At 35.6% G+C, this 18,754-nt stretch overlaps 1 protein-coding gene across 13 annotated transcripts in view; it reads left to right on the top strand.

Moving 5' to 3' along the window:
• The window catches only part of LMO7 (LIM domain 7), a 252,651-nt gene that overhangs the window by 184,809 nt on the left and 49,088 nt on the right, over positions 1-18,754 (top strand). For 7 of the 13 annotated variants that reach the window (XM_043992291.1, XM_043992292.1, XM_043992290.1 and 4 more), the window contains 8 exons: positions 1,406-1,519; positions 3,168-3,366; positions 7,561-7,813; positions 8,265-8,468; positions 9,006-9,308; positions 11,509-12,228; positions 13,341-13,370; positions 17,144-17,261. In XM_043992291.1, the coding sequence (XP_043848226.1) occupies positions 1,406-1,519; positions 3,168-3,366; positions 7,561-7,813; positions 8,265-8,468; positions 9,006-9,308; positions 11,509-12,228; positions 13,341-13,370; positions 17,144-17,261 (1,941 nt within the window). The remainder of the gene's footprint in view (positions 1-1,405; positions 1,520-3,167; positions 3,367-7,560; positions 7,814-8,264; positions 8,469-9,005; positions 9,309-11,508; positions 12,229-13,340; positions 13,371-17,143; positions 17,262-18,754) is intronic. The other 6 variants (XM_043992297.1, XM_043992302.1, XM_043992301.1 and 3 more) reach the window with 3 other exon arrangements.

Genomic DNA, 18,754 nt, shown 5'->3' on the forward strand with positions numbered 1-18,754 from the left:
TCTTTTCTTCTTTCTTTCCTTCTTTCTTTCTTTTCTTCTTTCTTTCTTTCTTTCTTTCTTTCTTTCTTTCTTTCTTTCTTTCTTTCTTTCTTTCTTTCTTTCTTTCTTTCTTTCTTTCTTTCTTTCTTTCTTTCTTTCTTTCTTTCTTTCTTTCTTTCTTTCTTTCTTTCTTTCTTTCTTTCTTTCTTTCTTTCTTCTGTTAGAAATTATCCATTGGTGAAATCCTGAGGGTATTTGGCTCTAGCCATTACTTGTGCTTCCTAAATTTTGTTGGATGAGAAGGAGGGAAGTTGGGCTATAATAGGAAGGGGGAAGTGGTGTTATTAGTATAATTGGAGGCAGCACAAAAAATTTTTTTAGACAAATGTTTGTGTATGTGTAAATGGTGTAATTTGAAAACTATTTGAAAATCTGGTTATGTGAAATTTGAAAGTACATTTTATAAAACAGATTATGATAGTATTATGAATGGAAATTGATCAACTTGGTTTTTTTCTCAGTATAATTGTAGTAGTAGGGCACATGTTTATTATCTGTTTAATTAGTTATGCATTGTAAAGCTATATTATTATACATATCCCTTGAAGTGATTAACAAAAAATTGAAAGAATTTCTGGAAATATTTCCCCTAGACAAAACATTTGAATAAAAATCCAAAGTTCTATAAATAGGTTATTTATTGAAGTATTTTCACTCATGTGTCTAGATAGTATTTTGTTATGTTAATTTTATATTTGTGTATTTTTTTCAGGAAGAATCCATTCTCTAACCCTGACCATTCCAACTCTTCTCTTCCTTTCTCCCTACTCAGAATATCTAGTGCAGTTTATCAGCATATTCATGATATGGGTGTCTTCAGAACAGTAATAGAAAACTGATAGTTTAAAATTTTTATTTTTTTAGATTTAAAAAATGCTATGTTCTGTTCAGCCTTAAAGTAGTCTGGGTTATAATTTAGCAATTTTTTTTGTTATTTGGGTTGGAAATGAGTCAAATTCTTGACTGATGATATTTTTTTAGAAATTGTATTTCAGTTTTTCCAATTACACGTAAAGATAGATTTCAACATTCTTTTTTTTTAAAAAATAAGATGTTGAGGGGCAGCTAGGTGGCGCAGTGGATAGAGCACCAGCCCTGGAGTCAGGAGTACCTGAGTTCAAATCCAGCCTCAGACACTTAACACTTACTAGCTGTGTGACCCTGGGCAAGTCACTTAATCCCAATTGCCTCACTAAAAAAAAAAAAAGAAAAAAAAAGTTGAGTTCCAAATTTGTCTTCCTCCCTTCCCTCTTCCCTTCAAGATGACAAGCAATAGGATTTAGGTTATACATGTGCAATCATGTTAAACATATTTACACATTTTGATTAATAATCTTAACTTGTGAGATTTTTTTTTCTTCTTTAGGTTTTGATTACCTTATATTGGCTGGGCAGAAAAGCACAGAGTGACCCTTATTACAACGGTCCTTACCTTAATCTGAAAGCATTTGAGAATCTTTTAGGACAAGCTCTGACTAAGGTAAGGAACCTAGTGTTTTAAGTATCATGTAATCTCTCATATAACAAATACCATATGTCTATGATATAATTTTTCTATCCTGATAGCTTTGTGTTTAAATGGATGTCAGTATAGAAACACCTTGTTTAACCATCATAAATGAGAATTAGGATGCTACACCGTTTAATATAGTGGTACAAGTCACCATTTCTCCAGTTTTCTCATCTGTAAAATGAAGGACTTGGATTAGATTATTCTTTCAGGGTCTGTCCCCTTCCCTTATTTCTAAAGTTCCATGACTGTTATTCATAGTAATCATTAGTCATATCGATTTCTAGTCTATTATACAGTGGTAGTCTTTTCTGGTAGTCTGATAATTAGATGTTGACGTTATTATATATTAGCATTTGCAAGTAGATGATGTTTATAGCACTTTTTTCTACTTAAAATAGTTATACCTTTTTTACTTTGTAAACTTTGAAGTACTGTACAGGTGTTAGTTGTTACTGTTATTACTGTGTAATGTTAATTGTAGATAATTTTCAAATAATAATTTGTGAAATTTTGTAGTTAAGTTTAGTTTCAGAAGGTTTAGAAATAGAAAGGACCTTAGAGATGACATAGATGAAACCCCTGCATTAAAATCCTGCTTTGTGATCTTGAACAAGTCACTTAATTTACTTCATATCTCAGTTTCCCCAACTGTAAGACAAGGTGGGGTTTGGATTTGAGGATCTCTACAATTCTGTCCTGTCCCAAATCTATGATCCTATATGTCTTTTTTGGAGGGAATCCCATATTTTATTGGTAAAGATACTTAGACCCAGAGAAGTTAAATGATTTACTCAAGGCCACAGAGGCAGTAAGTAATTTGTTGGTGTTGAGTCTTTCCAGTCTGACTCTCTGTGTCCCCATTTGGGGTTTTCTAGGCAAAGACACTGGAGTGGCTTGCCATTTCCTTCTCTAGCTCATTTTACAGATGAGAAAACTGAGGCAAACAGAGTTAAGTGACTTGCCTAGGTTCATAGAGCTCATAAGTCACTCTGGTGGGATTTGAACTCAGGCACCCCTGACTCCAGGCCTGGCGCTCTATCCTCTGGAGCTGTAGTAAGTAATAGAGTTGGAATTTCAGCCAAAGTCCTCTCATATTTTATCCAGGTCTCTTAACTACAGGCTTGCCTCTGGCTTAAGTATCACTGTTTTTTATTTTTTGAAATTACTTGCCCATCTTTCTTATATTTAAGCACTAATAGTTACCAGAGAGCCACTAACCATGTAAATGCAACTCAGTATCTGGTTTTTTTTTTTTTTTTTTTTTTTTTTTTTTTTGCAGGCAATGGGGGTTAAGTGACTTGCCCAGGGTCACACAGCTAGTAAGTGTCAAGTGTCTGAGGCCGGATTTGAACTCAGGTACTCCTGAATTCAGGGCCGGTGCTTTAACCACTGCGCCATCTAGCTGCCCTCCAGTATCTGGTTTTAATATTTATTTGTCCTTTGACTTACATGGCTAGAAGAGTTTGTAGTAGGCCCAGTAGAGAGAATGTCGCTACACCTATTAACTGCAGTGCCTTTTGAGTGAAATATGCAAACAGAAATTATTAGTAATGGCTGATTAAATTCCTGGGAGTTTAAACTAACTCACTATTAATTTAAAAATAAAATTCTCTAGGCCCTTGAAGACCCCAACAGTCTGAAAAGAAGTGGCAGGGACAGTGGCTACGGAGATATTTGGTACACTGAACGTGGAGAATTTCTTAGTCCTTCAGCCTACCACAAAAGAGACGATTCCTTCGATAGCTTGGATTCTTTTGGGTCTAGATCATTCACAAGCTGTTCATCAGATTTAACTCTGAAAGGGGGCAGTGAAGGTAACAATTTTTTTTAAGTTCTCCAACTAATCTCTTTTGCCCTGGATGAAAGAGTGTGTGTTGTGGTTGGAGGGAATATGGCAGGGGATGTTTGGGGACAAATAAAGCTAGAAAAAGTTAAGGCCACTAAGTACTCATGTCATTATGTAGCAGTGTTTATATTTTATTCCTTTACTCTTCTTTTATCCTTTTCTTTTTTTTTCTTTTTTTTTTTTTTTAGTGAGGCAATTGGGGTTAAGTGACTTGCCCAGGGTCACACAGTAAGTAAGTGTTAAGTGTCTGAGGCTGGATTTGAACTCAGGTACTCCTGACTCCAAGGCCGGTGCTCTATCCACTGCTCCACCTAGCTGCCCCTATCCTTTTCTTTTCATATCTTTGTTTCTGGAATTCTTTAAAAAGTTGGTGGCATAAAATATGGATGCCAGTTTAAGACTCCCAAGACCATTATTTTATCTCTACTACTATAGCAGGATGGCAACTATTTATTTTTTTTTTTTAAAGCATTATTGATGACTTGGTTTTACTTCCTACTCATTCCTGGAAGTGACCTCCCCCTCTCATATCCAGAGAAGCTTCCCTTGTAAAAAAGATATATAAAAGGGAAAAAAATAGTTCAGGAAAACAAATAACACATTGGTATTTTCTATATAGAACACTCTACATGTGTACACCCCAATGTCTTTAAAGAAAGGAGAAAGGTACATTTCTTTATATCTTCTCTGGGAACAAGTCATGTCAAGTATTTTTGACTTTAAATCTCTGAATGTTCCTGACTGACATTTATCCTGACTGCAATTTCAGGAAAGGAATATTCCTTCCTGGAAAATTCCTCTGTTGCCACCCTCTTCAACAGGAAACAGCTACAAAGTTGGACTTGTGAGTCAGACTATGACAGTAGATTGTTTATCCTTTTGCTGAACTCATGTCTAGATAAAATTTTGTTATTTTTGAACTTTTGAGTTTTCAAAATAAACTTCCTTTTATGAACTATTGCATTTACTTGAAAAAAGCCACTGAATAATCAAATATATCCCCCTTTAAAGTAGACCCATGAATTATCTTTCATCAATGTTTCTGGTGTTAGTTGCAGTTAGTTTATTCACAAGATATGTGATAATATATTTTTATAAGTCCCTGTAGTTTCATTGTTCTTTTTATTTGACATGATTTTTTTTTTTAATGTGGCAATTGGGGTTAAGTGACTTGCCCAGGGTCACACAGCTAGTAAGTGTTAAGTGTCTGAGGCTGGATTTGAACTCAGGTACTCCTGACTCCAGGGCCGGTGTTCTATCCACTGCGCCACCTAGCTGCCCCTCAATAATATCATTCTCATGCTCAGAAATATTCGGTGACTCCCCATTGCCTACTGAATTGCCTAAAATCCTTATCTTGGCATACGAGGTAATTTAAACTCAATCCCCAAGTAAGTTGTCTTTCCAGCTTCACTTCAGACATGCCATTTTATGTGTGCCATATTCCAGTTAAATTGTTTGACCTACTGTCTCTCTTTTTGTTCTCTGTTCTCCCATTTTTATACCTTTGCTTATTCTGTCCCCAGTTCTAGAATACACTTTACTCCTTCACTGTCACTGAAATCCTTTCAATTCAGCCTAAATTCAGCAACCATTTCCTAATAAAATCTTACTTCCCTTTTGCCCACTTATTCCTACTTGAGAGTTTCCATAACCTATATGGATTTTTCCTTTGTATTTGTCACTTTGTCTTTATTACTTTCCTTGTGAAATTGTAAGCTTAAGGCTATAATTATTTATTTTCATATCTGTAGACCCACTTCCTAACATAATGAATGCCAAAGACTTAGTAGGCTCTTATTTATTTATTTTTTTTGGAGGGGGGAGTGGAATGAATTGAATTGGAACCATAGCTTTTTCCTATCCTAACACTTTTGGGAAAGGAAAAACTGACAGTGTTCAGGAAATGATGGTGGTTAAGGTTTGAGTGTATAGCCAGTGAAATAAAATTAGTTTCCTTTTTGGGGATTCTGTGAATTTTGTTACAAAACACCTGATATTTATCAGGTTAGTATTATAAACTGATCATTAATTATTTCCTTAATAGACTTAAAAATAAAGCCAATTTTATTTAATCTGTGTGTATGTATGCATGCATGTGTGTGTGTGTGTGTGTGTGTGTGGGGGGTATTTCCATTACTGACAAGCTTTTTTTTTTTTTGGTCAGGCAATATGGTATAAAGAGTAGTACATTTGGAGTTAAGCAGGTTTGGGGCTTTCTACATCTGACTCTAGACTTATCTTTTATGCCTTCATTTCATTCTATTTATCTTTCTGTAGTCTATGTCACAGACATCTCCTACCTCAGTGAATGTGAAATAACAGCTTTCTGAAACCTTATTTTCTCATCAGTAAAATACACATACTTATATTATCTATCTTGAAAAATTGTGAGGCAGCTTTGTAAAGGGAAGTATGCACTTCACAAATGAGTAGGGTTTTAAAAAATATTATCAAGTGGTTACTATGTGTAGACCCAGCAACAATACAAGACACAAAATAACATGAAATTTAAGCTCTTGGAGTGATATGTTTTAGTTATAAATTTTCATTAAATCACTTACTTTGACAAAAGTTGCTAGTGTGTAATGTTGTTGGAAAAAATATTAATACCAGACAAACAAGTTGAGGCACTCATTGTATTAGCCACTTGCTGAATTCAGTTGCAAAGTTTAAGAAAGAGATTATTAATCTTTTTTTTTTTTTTTGTATCATGGGCCCCTTTGGCAATTTGGTGAAACTTATGGTTTTCCTTTTGGAATAATGTGTTAAATGCATAAGATAAAATGCAAATATTTCAGATTATCTTGGCTTTATAAAAATATTTTTAAAAATCTTAAACAAAAACAAGTTAATGGATCTCAGGTTAAGAACTACTGATTGGGGGCAGCCACGTGGTACAGTGGATAACGCACCGGCCCTGGATTCAGGAGTACCTGAGTTCAAATCCGGCCTCAGACACTTAACACTAGCTGTGTGACCCTGGGCAAGTCACTTAACCTTCATTGCCCAGCAAAAAAAAAAAAAAAAGAACTACTGATGTAAGAACTTTCATCTCCTTTTTCTTCCTTTACCAACTTGTATAGCCTCTTTTCCCCATCCCCACACAATTTTGCTATTAGGTCTCTGTTCTCTCTGTTAGCTTCTACGGATGTCCTTTCATATTTGGGATAAAACCTCATCAGCTTAGATTAACCCTGGTGGTCCTCAGGTTACTATCCTTTTCTTGCCTACTGGGTCCTTCCATTGATGCCAACATGCATTACTCTGGAGACAGTGTTGAATAGTATGTTAGGCATGACAAGGGAAGAAATGTGAGGTGAGTGAGAGTGGTAGTAAAAAGTGGGGAAGGAAGGGAAAGATAATATCAGTAACAGTGGTTGGTTGGGGTAAGTATATTCTGATTGGAAAATCAAGCCCCTCTCCTTTTTTGTCTCTCTCAAGCTTCCTTTCTTTTTATTCTCATCTCCTCTTGTCTCTCTAAAAATAGAAAATATGTTTTGTGCTTATTTGAATAAGAAGAGTATAAATGGATTCATTTTAGAAAAAATTTGTGCAAATGACTTAGCAACATAATACAAAGTTCCCCAAGTGATTTTCATTGTGCCCAGTGGTGAATAACTTAAACTTGGCCCACTGCTTCCATTTAGTCACTGATCCAAGATCTTTTGAGATTTGTCTGTGTATCTCTCCAACATAGACATGCATGCATACATTGAATATATTTGCATTGCTTTAATTAAAATTACTTAGTTACCTGGGAACTATTTTAGCACCTTATTTTAAATAGATATGACTTGATTATGACACAATTTGCCATGCAAAGTAGGTTTCTGGAAAACTACCCATGGGGCTAGGGGCATGAGGGGGAGGAGACTAGAAATAAAGATAGTTTGGCAAGAGATTAGCACTTTGTTTTCTGCATAGAATGTGGTACAGTGAAAGAATGTAATACATGTAGCTCCAGTATGCAAAGCAAGTTCCACCTAATGGTTCTTATCACAACTTCATGACAAATTTCTAAAAATAATCTGAGCAGTTAGCATCAGCAGTGCTGAGTTTCCAAGGGAAAGTCAGAGCTAGCAAGCTTGTGTGGGTTTCAGTTAGATACAAAATCTGGAGAGTGAAGCAAAAAAAAAAAATTATATGTGCTTCTTTTTAGGTTGTGAGAGTGACACAGATTCTGAACTCACATTCAAAATGCAGGATTATAACAAGGATGATATGTCCTATCGAAGGATATCAGCTGTTGAGCCCAAATCTGCTCTACCATTCAATCGGTTTTTACCCAACAAAAGTAGACAGGCAACCTATGTACCTGCACCACTGAGGAAAAAAAGACCAGACAAGAATGAGGATAATCGAAGAAGTTGGGCTAGTCCTGTGTACACTGAAGCTGATGGAACCTTCTCAAGGTACTGGTGTCGATTTTAAATATTTAAATATCAAATTTAGTGTATTTTGTGATATTATTTCAATACAGTACTTGAATATGGCAGAGGAAATAGATTTTGGATTTTCCCTGGCAATGTGTGTGTTAGCGGTCCCCTCCCTCCTCCAATCTGTTTTATTTTAGTCATTCATATCTTAAAGATTTCTTTCTTTCAATTTAGAATATCAGCATGTGATTGCAAGTTCCTATTCTGAATGCATGTCCTTGAGTTTACTGGTATACCTTTCAGTTTACCAGCCAGTTCCTAGGGGTCTTCATGTTCAGTGTGGTTGTTTTCTTCGATTTCTTCTTATTTTGATTGAGCTCAGTAGAGCTGAAAAAGAATTATTTTAACTTCCCATCAAATTAGCAGAGCAGGATGTGATTTTTTCAAATCCAGCTTCAAATCTGATGGTGATGTGTGACTATGACAGTGGTTCAGATTCAGAGAACGAACGGAGGTTGCCTGACATAATTTTGGATGACTTAGCCAACCGTAGATTCCGAGCGAAAAGAAAGCATGAGCACTCCTCGGCACCTAGACAGCTTTCCATCTTGAAAACCAGTCTTCCTAAGTCTTGTTCACAAAAGCTTTCCACAACTGATCCTTTAGCTACTGGATTCAAGGAGCCGATGAGGTCAGAGAGATTTGTATTGGATCTGAATATCTACTGTGCTGTTAATTCATTTTAATCCAGAAAGTAACACCCCCAAAAGTGTTATTTGTTTCCCTTTCCCTTCTCTCCCTTTCCTTTACTTCCTTTATTTCTCCTTCCTTCCTTCCTTCCTTCCTTCCTTCCTTCCTTCCTTCCTTCCTTCCTTCCTTCCTTCCTTCCTTCCTTCCTTCCTTCCTTCCTTCCTTCCTTCCTTCCTTCCTTCCTTCCTTCCTCCCTTCCTACCTTTCCTTCCTTCTTTCCTTTCTTCCCTCCTTCCTTCCTCATAGTCACTAAATAATTGTTCTCATTGGCTCCAGTGGTTCGATTGGTTATTCAATGGTTGTAAAAAAATGCATCTATAATGCCTTAACTTTGTTTTAGGGATTGCAGTGATGAAAGTGAGAACTAATTTGCTTCATTCACAGTGCCGTGAACTTTTTGAGCCAAAAAGCATGCCTTTTATGTACTCGTTGTCAAGTTGCTCATAAAGTATCTTAACTGGTTGGATGTTTTGAACAGTAAACAGAGGAGGAAATGGGACACTAAAATGGAAAACAGGCCAACAATAAAAGAAACTTCAAACTCCTTTAGCTATTTGGAGGAGGAGGAAGAAGAGGAAGAAGAAGATGAAAAAGCATCAGGCATGCCAAACATTGTAAAAGATGATCTTTATGTACGCAAGCTAAGTCCAGTAGTGCCCACTGTAGGGAGTGACTTTGATAAATTTCTCCCCAAAAGTTGGACTCCAGAAGATCTGAATTGGAAAAGAATGAAAAAGACATCTTCTTACAAGCCATGGTATAAGGAGTTTCAGGGATTCAGGTTTGTCTTCATGCATGTTTCTGTGGAACTTATCTACTTTGACTTGACTCTCTTACTTCTGTGTACTTCTTTGTAAACAAACAAGAGATGTGGGGGGAGGCACGTTTTTCCATACTGTTTCTGGCCAGGTCCTCTCAGAATTTAATCCTTTGAAATTATTTTGGGAGATATTAGATATGAAAAGAAGTATTTAATTGACAAATTTAAGAAAAGCCTGGCTTCTGAAAAAAAAGAATTCTCCTCCATAAACAATTATGACTTTATAATATTTTCAGTAGTCCTATTTTTCTCTATCACTTCCTCTTATTTTTCTTTTCCCTTCACTTTCCCATATGCTGGCACAATAGAAGAAATTCAGACTCAGAAGATGAGAATTCAGTCTGTGAACAAAAACCTGACATTTTTGGTTTGACACAGAGAGCAGGGCAAGGTTCAGATGGCAATTGCCAAAGACAGTCAATCCTGATGGACCTTGCTACCAAACAAACCCCTAAATCATGGAACAGAAATACGGAAAGGAGATTCAGTGATGCTTCTTATAGACCAAGGTTGATATCATTGCATGAGCCTGACCCAGCTGAAGAGTGTGACCTTAGATTATCTACTTGCTTCTGCAGCTGCACTAACATAAGCTGATACGGCAATCCTGTTTTTAACTGTACTGAAGCATGAGATGCCACTTCTTGAATGCAGTCAGTATGAAAAATGACAAAAGATGGCTTTGGACAAGCTTATGACCTTGACATTTATATAGAATTAAAAAAAAAAATCACCTGAAACCTCAATTTAAGCTCTTTTAAAAGTAGAGAAAACCAGACCTATGGCAAAGCAATCTAATTTGCATTTTAAAATATAAATATTTGGAAACTTTTACAGTTTTATAGTTGCATGCATGTCCATTAGAGGAAAAAATATTTTGCTAAGTACTTTCCAGTCATTTAAAAAATGAGGCTTAAATATTTCCTTTTTCAAAAAAGAATTAAAAACTTTTTTTTTCTGATCCAGATCTGGAATTTTATAGGTATAAGGAATTCCTTGTGTGGAAATTTCTTCCATCAACAGAGATTAGCAACTTATTTGTAACTTATAACTTCTCAAGGCACTGAGAAATTATCAATTAGAATATTACCATTGGCACATAGCTAGTGTATGTCAGAAGTAGACCTTGATCCTGGGACTTTCTGTTTTTAAGGCCAGCCTTCTATCTACTATGCCAGGTCATTTTTCTATTATAACTGGAAAATATGTGGAAATGATCAGTGGATAATTTTGAAATCTCTTTTCTATTTTAATGATTTAGACATTTTAAGATAGTTTGGAATTTTTTACTTTCCTTGCAATTATATATTAGGAAATATAGGAGAAATACACTTTTGATTTAAAATCTTTCCCCTAAAATATGGCTTTGTTATATTTATTATCATCATTATTATTTTGTACTTGGAGGAGAAATGAAAGGGTTTATAAATAAAGAGATAATGTGTGTAGAAAAAATGGAGTATGAACCTGTTGGGGAGAACAGAAGGAAGAGGAATAACAGAGCATTGTTCTGTGTCTGGGTAGTTTTTAATTTCTTCACAGGCTGTGATATGCCTATTAGATTAAATGTATGTGTCCCAAATATGATAGTTCCTCCCTGTTGTTTTTCCTTCTTATTAAATCAACTTAGGAAAGATGGCATAGTTAAAACAGCTCAGAATTTGAATCATATGAAATTAGTTAGGGCCATGACCCTGTTACCTACTACCGGTGTGACTTTTGGTGAGTTATTTAAACTCTGTGCCCCAGATACTTCACCTATACAATGAGGACATCGGGGCAGACAATCTAAGATCCCTTCCAGCTATAGATGTAGTATCCTCCTCCCTGGTTAGTATAGTCAACTGGTATGAAGACAATATTTGATCAATCAAACCTATGCATAAGACTTGCTTTTCTACAGAGAAATCAACTCACTCCCATCCTTTGGCCCTTCAGATTTCCTCTTTTGGGCTCTTTTTAGTTAGAGTTAATTTTCTATGTTTTTGACACAGGACAGAGCAATAGCAGTAGGGTTTTTTATTTCCCCCAGATAGAGCAATGTCTCTGCCCAAACACCTAAAAATACTTACATATAAATACTGTTCAGTTTGTCTCTAATTTGGTTGCCTTTTAAAATAGTTTCTAAGTTTCTACCTTCCTTTTCTTTTATATGCTTCAGTCAGTTTTTATTACTTCAGGCCTTACAAACTTATTCTGATGACATCTTGTCTTCTGAAACAAAGACCAAAATTGATCCCACATCTGGCCCAAGGATTATAACATGCCGAAGGAATGTCTTTTATGCCCCGGGATACAGAAGAGATGATATTGACAGTGGAGTATTAGATCCTGACTTAGAAAATGACGATTACTTTGTTAGGAAGACTGGGGCTTTCCATGCAAATCCTGCTGTTCTTCAAGCATTTGAAGACTTTAGAAGATTCTCTGTGCCAGATGATTTTGTGGAGCGAGATATAATCCTGCAACAGAGAGAAGGTGAACCCGTGCTTCCAGATTTAGAAAAAGATGACATGATTGTTCGCAGAATTCCAACACAGAAGAAAGAGGTGCCTTTATCAGGAGCCCCAGATAAATACCACCCAATCCCCTTTCCAGAACCCTGGACTCTCCCACCAGAAATCAGAGCCAGATTTCTCTGTGTGCTTGAAAGGACGTCCCCATCAAAAGAAAAAAAGAATAGCTGTAGAGTCTTAGTTCCATCTTCTTGTCAAAAGAAGGATGATATGTTGACTCGTAAGATTGAGTCCTGGAAACTAGGAACAACTGTACCATCCATCAGTTTCACTCCTGGTCCATGCAGTGAAGAAGACTTAAAAAAATGGGAAGCTATCCGAGCAGCCAGCAAAGTCAGGCACAAGAAACGACAGATGGTTGAGAGGTCAGAGTGTGTTTCTGCAAGAATTGCTCATTTAGCTGGTTGTCCCATCTAATTCTTGTGAAAGAGGGCAACATTACGTGTTGCTAAACCATGCATGCCATGTGCAAATTTGAGAAAATTGGTTTTATTTTGCTTTGATAAAATTACTTGTCTGGCAGAAAAAAAATTAATGCAATACCATATTTGTACCTTTTGTTCTCTTTTAAAACTATATTTCCTTTCTTAAATTTACCTGTTCAGGTCCTGTTAAGAATGTATATTCTGTACTCCCAGAGTGATGAAACTTGCTTGTTACCTTATGTAAAAGCACAATTCTCCATTATAACATGAGATTCCATGGAAATAGCAGTTATTTTTATAAACTCTTATTATTTATTGACATCCAGGCATTTTGTAAATAGTCTGGATATGTTTTGTTTGAAATTCTGTATTAGGGAATGTGGGAGTGTATATAATTTTGATTTTAAAATCTTTCCTCCAAAATATGGCATTGCAAATAACATTTCTTTTGATTTTGGTTTTGTCTTAGATTTCTCTGAATTTCATTTATTTGAAACATTTTTGCTTTTGATTTGAGGCTTAACAAGGTTAAATGCAAACTTTAACGAATGTAAAAATGCATGAATTTCATTAGTCCTCAGCTACTGAAATTCTCAGTGTCATTTGAACTTCATGTGTATATAACTATAGTCATTTTTGAAATGATGGAGTCTGCATTTATGTGTTAAGTGGTTTGTATTTTTGGTGTTGAATTAGAGGTGGACAAATCAGATGAGATTTATTTGGTTTAACTTAACTGATTAGAATGCATCTCTGTATATGATACTCAAATGACCTGAATATGAGAAGTTTTTTTTAAAAAGAAGTGCTGATTTAGATATAATTCAATAGACCTAAAGTATTCTGCCTAAATTTCACCAGATTTTGAAAATGTTATTTAAATAATGTTGGCTATGTCTCCTTTGATATGGGTAAATATATAAATAAAACTCTCTCACCTTTTAATATTTGTCCATCTCTAGTTAGAATTTGTGCATAAAATTTTCAACATTCAATAACTAACACAACCAGAAAAAATGACACTTTTAACTTTTGGTTTTCTGGTTTCTTAGACTCTTTCAAAAGATTTCTGATGAGAATGGGTAAGTTTTGTGGGAAATATGGAAAACTTTTATACAGTGTTGGTCCTCTTCTATAATTTATGACTGATGGTGCATGTTTATTAAGGCCTGGGCTAACCTGGGGTGCTGTGTGCCATGCATGAGGCTTTGAAATGAATGTTATATGTGGCAAGATTCTAAAGTTTAGGAAACTTAGGAAATATGTTTGAGTCATTCTCTAGTTCCTTAAGTTTTACATTTGAGAATATAATGGTTAGACATCTAAAAGGCGGCCCCTAAATTTTTCATGCTTACAATTCACTTTGAGGAATCATTTTACCTTGTTTCAAGAACTTGTTTGAAGTTCAACCTATTTAGAAGTTAATATTTTCTTTCAAAATTCTTTGTAGTCTAAGGGAAACTATAAAAATATAAATTTCAGATATGGTAGTAAAGTCATTAAAAACAAACAACAGTTGAGGACCCCTAAGATCTACAAAAATATTAAGATTTGTGGCTATTTGAATAGCTACCCTTGCTAGTCTTTAAATTTGACCCAAGTGCCGAAATGGAACCAAGACTGAAATTGAGAAATATGAATGCTGCATTTTAGCATATTTATCTGTAATTATAGTCAGTAGAATTAATTTTTTTCTGTAGTTTCTATTTAAAGATTCTGCCACTGATATTAGGGCATTTAAAAATGCTCTCAATGCATCACAGTATCAAAACATTTGCAGGGATAAAAGCAATATACCCGATAAATTGAGACTTCTGAATAATAAGTCTTAGCAGGTAATGGAGAGTAATTACAATAAAGTTTGAATGTCTTGGTGGAGATTGTATGTGTTAAAAATTCACCTGTCCAAAAGATTTCAGAAAAATTGCTTATGGAATCACACAAGTTTTTATGAAAGTTTTACTGTAATTAAAAATTCAAGCCTACACAGGTTATAAATAGAAATTAGATGGGGTTTAAGCTTTTAATGTAGGACTCACTTCATATTTATGTTATTTTCTCTGCATAATGTTTTTAGTGGAGCTTGTAATAGAATCTAATATTGCTCATCATTCTGTCTTACTGCAAAGTAACTACTTATGGAAATGCCATTAATGTTGTCTTTTTGGCAGGAGTTATGTTACAGAGAAAGAAGTGCACTATACCTATCTAAGTCTTGGCTTTGTAATTTCTGGCTTGCTTTTGTTGAGCTGTTAACATATGTCAATTTTTTTGCTTGTCTAGCAGGATGCATTGTGTGTGGGAGGTATTTCACATGTGCATGCTTTTATGTTGCATGGATTTTGGTGTGGTTTTTATGAAATCCAAAAACTAGTACTTATTTGATGGTTTTTGGCAGAAGTCTCTAGAGATCATAATTTGATATAAGGGTATAAGGATGTACAGAAGTAATTTTATAGCATGTGTTGAAACCATCGAATCGGTTGCCATATTAATAGGAAATAAAAGCTAATTAAAGGTAGAATTTTAATTGAAAATAATCAACATACATATGTGTTTGACTAATGTGTTTTTAGCCAAAAGGTTTTGCCTGACACAAGAGAGAACAGCTTCCTCCAAAAAGAAATGAAATAGGTCTGACTTGCATCCAGAGAGATTGGAGGATGAGTGGGCAGCTTTCCCATTTAGAGGAGTTGTAGGTTCATATTCTAGTCTTGTGGTTCTAGAGGTTGGAAACCAAGTCTTACCAATGAAAATTCTTCATCTCTTTTCCTGAACCTCTCTTTGTAGTAATTACAGAACCACTGCACAGTATTTGGCAAGCCATATTGACATCTGCCCAAATGAATCCCAAAGCTAGCTAGCAGGAATGTAGTGAGAGGTCAGAAGTGAGGTATGATTTCAGAATCAGAACTGCGTGCATGGCCCATTTCATCCATGTCTGACTCAAGTTAAAGGAGTGGGTTCCTCAATATATACTGTGGAGTTCCTTCAATTTGTATAAGGGACTGACTTAGGGAACTTCTGACAATGTATTTTAGGTTACTTTGGTCTTTTTTTTTTTTTTTTTGGTGAGGCAATTGGGGTAAAGTGACTTGCCCAGGGTCACACAGGTAGTAAGTGTCAAGGGTCTGAGGTCAGATTTGAACTCAGGTCCTCCTGAATCCAGGGCTGGTGCTCTATCCACTACACCACCTAGCTGCCCCACTTTGGTCCTTTTAAAAGTTCCTTCTTATAATTTTGAATCTAGAAGCTTCATGGAATTTTATTTAGAAATAACATACATTCACAACTAATCAACGCTATTATCCACTTCCTTGGAGAACTTGGTATTTGGATTATTTTGAGAGGAAGCCTAATTGTAGTGAGTAGGTACAGATCTTACTGGGAGGAGAAGAAATTGAGATTTTCTTTCTTTATGTTTCTTTTTTTTGATGCCTGAGTTCATAATCTGTTCTTTTTAAAATGTTTTTTTTTCTCTTTCTGTGGCCTAAACCTTTATTATGTAGGCTTCCTTTCTACTCTAGAGGAGGAGGCCAAATAGAAGCAAGGGTCTTCCAAGGCCAGTTTTGTAAGTCAATTGAGCTACGCTGATCCAGGATAAATTCTGGACTGGTCTAGATTCCCTGGGATGCCTTTCAGGTGCTTCCCTGATTCCAATAAATTCTCCATCATAGTCAAGTCAGATGTCACTGGCTTCTTTACTGTTCCTCAACCAAGCCATACCCATTTCCCAGCTCTGGGCATTTTCATTGACTGTTTCCTATGCCTGGAATTTTCTCCCTCATCAGCTCTATTTTGTGACTTCCCTGACTCATTTCAAATACTAGCTAAAATTCTACCTTCTACCTCAAGCCTTTTCTAACCCCCTCTTAATTCTACTGCTTTCCTTTTATTGATTATTTCCAATTTATCCCATATATAATTCGTTTTTACAGTAGTTTGCACATTGTCTCCTCCTTTAGACTATGTACTCCTTGAGAACAGGGACTGTGTTTTGCTTTTCTTTGTTTCCTCAGAACTTAGTACTATGTACAAGGCACGTATTAGGCACTTAATAAATGTTCATTGACTGACCAAAGGGAGAGAAAACATATACATATAATTATAGTACTAAATAGAGTAGGATAAATTCCAAAGGAGAGGTGCAAAGTACTGTGGGAATTCAGAGTTAGGGAAAATCACTCACATCAGAGAAGAGAGAAGTTCATTTGTCACAGAAACCAAGTGTGTCAAGGTTCATGTAGTGGTCAGTTGTGTCAAAAACTTAGGAGTGGTCAAGGGATAAGGAAAAGGGATTTTAACTCAGTGGGGACTGTGAAGAAATAATTTTCGATAAAGTGATGAGGATGATCCCATGCTCCTAAAGAGTAGCTTAAGTTCCCCACCCTGAATTTTATAAAATTTGAGGAAATATCAAATAATATTTTAAAATATTCATGTGACTAGAATGGGAGACTAAGCTGTAAAAATAACTTTTGGGGTAGGGGAAACAGATGTAGTTATGGTGTGTTTGTAACTATCTAATACTTTTGTTTAAATTATTTAGCCTAGTTACATAAATAATATGGTCACTGACATTTTGAATGTTGAACTGTAGGCATAATCATTTTCAGTGTGAACTCAGCACTTTTTATCAACACATTTCACATTTGTATTTAGTGTTAGGCTCCTCCTTTTAGGAAAATACCATCAACGCTTATGTAATAGAAGGATAAACAACAATAATAATAGTATTATAAAATTATCTCCATAAAATCCCAAAGTGTTACAATAGAAATTTAGATGGAACCTCCAGGTATAGTTACACTTAATAGCATGCAAATTTTGGTAATCCCATATCTTTTTGTTGCAGGAGCAAATCCTTGAGTGATATCACTGCAGAGGATGTACATAGTTTGCGCCAACTGCGCTATGAAGAAATGCAGAAAATAAAATCACAACTTCAAGAACAAGATCAGCAGTGGCAGGATGTAAGTACTTACAAAAAAGAAAGTTGGGGGAGGGCATGATAAGGTGTGTCATAGGTCTGTGCGTTTATGCGACATTGAAGATTCTTTTCCTACACACTTCCTAAAGTCACTCTGTAGTCAACTGTTAACATTCCTTTATACCACGGTCTTGTTTCATGGTTGGTTTGCTGGTTCTTATAAAATGTTTGGGCATTTTTGGCTAAGTATCTCAATATTAATTATGAGAATGCTTCTCTTCTCTCGTTATATTCACAAAATTCCAATCTCTTAAAGTGTAAGAGTGTATGCATGTGCATATGTAGGGGCATGGTAAATTATTTTTTTTAGCAGGAAGGAAGGTTGAGGTTCAACAGATAATTATTGATTGGGATACACAAGTTAGCTGAACTCAGAGAAGGAAATTACCAGGCTCATTGTCTGTTTATAGAATAATACAAGATGGCTCTTTGGAGTTTCAGAAGAGGTTCACATACGTTATCAGAAGGTCCAGGACAAAGTGTTGGAGGCTGTTGAAATGTTATAAAGAGACACTATGGGAGGGGTTCAAGAAGTCAGAAGGGACAAAGACTTAGCAGTCATATCAAAATTTAAAGGCTTTTGAAATTCAAAGAAATTACAAATGTCAATAATTACTGAAATAGTATTTAGCCTCAATCCTAGGGGGTTACATTTGAGATTTTGAAAAGGAGAATCTCTGAGAACTGAAGGATTTAGAGGAATGTCACTGGGAGACAACAGATAGAATAGTTGAATATAGTAAAACTTAGGGGCTTTCAAGTTCAATATTAGGATGCAAAGCATGGAATAGAAGCCAAGATGGATAGAGTGGTCAGCAAATAAGTGTCATAGAATAGGGGAGAATTGCCCATGTGTTCATCTGGGTTTTAAAGGAACTGTAGAAAATAATGCTTTAATAGTGGAAGTGTCCGCATTTTCCACACTGCTTTTAAACACTACCCATTCTCTAACTTTTAAGTTCTCAGTTTCATTGAGGACAAAAAGCTTCACTGTGAAGAAACAGTGACTTGGCTTTATTTTCCTTAAATATGTGGTAAATTGTCAGCATGGAGGCTAGATAAGAAGTAGCCTGATACTGAAGTATTCCTATAAAGTGTAAAGCTGAATTAAGTGTACTTCATTAAATGTCCACCTATGTATCCCATTTTATTCTTATTTTAACAATGGAAATATTTCATTCTTATGTGTCACTAGGGTCAAGGATTGGAATAATTACTTGACTTTAATATACAAAGGCTTCATGTTGAGGGCCCTTCACTCCTGGGGGCTGGGTTGATCTTGAGATTGGATGTGTTCCAGCTTCATATGCAAGACCATGCAAAAGGCCTGTTCTTGCCCCTATTCAATATGGAGAAACTCCAGAAGATCAAGTTATTTTTTTTTAGTCCTCCTCAGATTATTTGAAGTCCTTGGAGTAATCCTAAAACTAAACTAGCTTCCTATAGAATGTCTTGGGGGTGATGGGGTAGAGTGGG

The sequence above is a fragment of the Dromiciops gliroides genome, chromosome 3 (genome assembly GCF_019393635.1).
Source record: "Dromiciops gliroides isolate mDroGli1 chromosome 3, mDroGli1.pri, whole genome shotgun sequence".
Taxonomy (NCBI): Eukaryota; Metazoa; Chordata; class Mammalia; order Microbiotheria; family Microbiotheriidae; genus Dromiciops; species Dromiciops gliroides.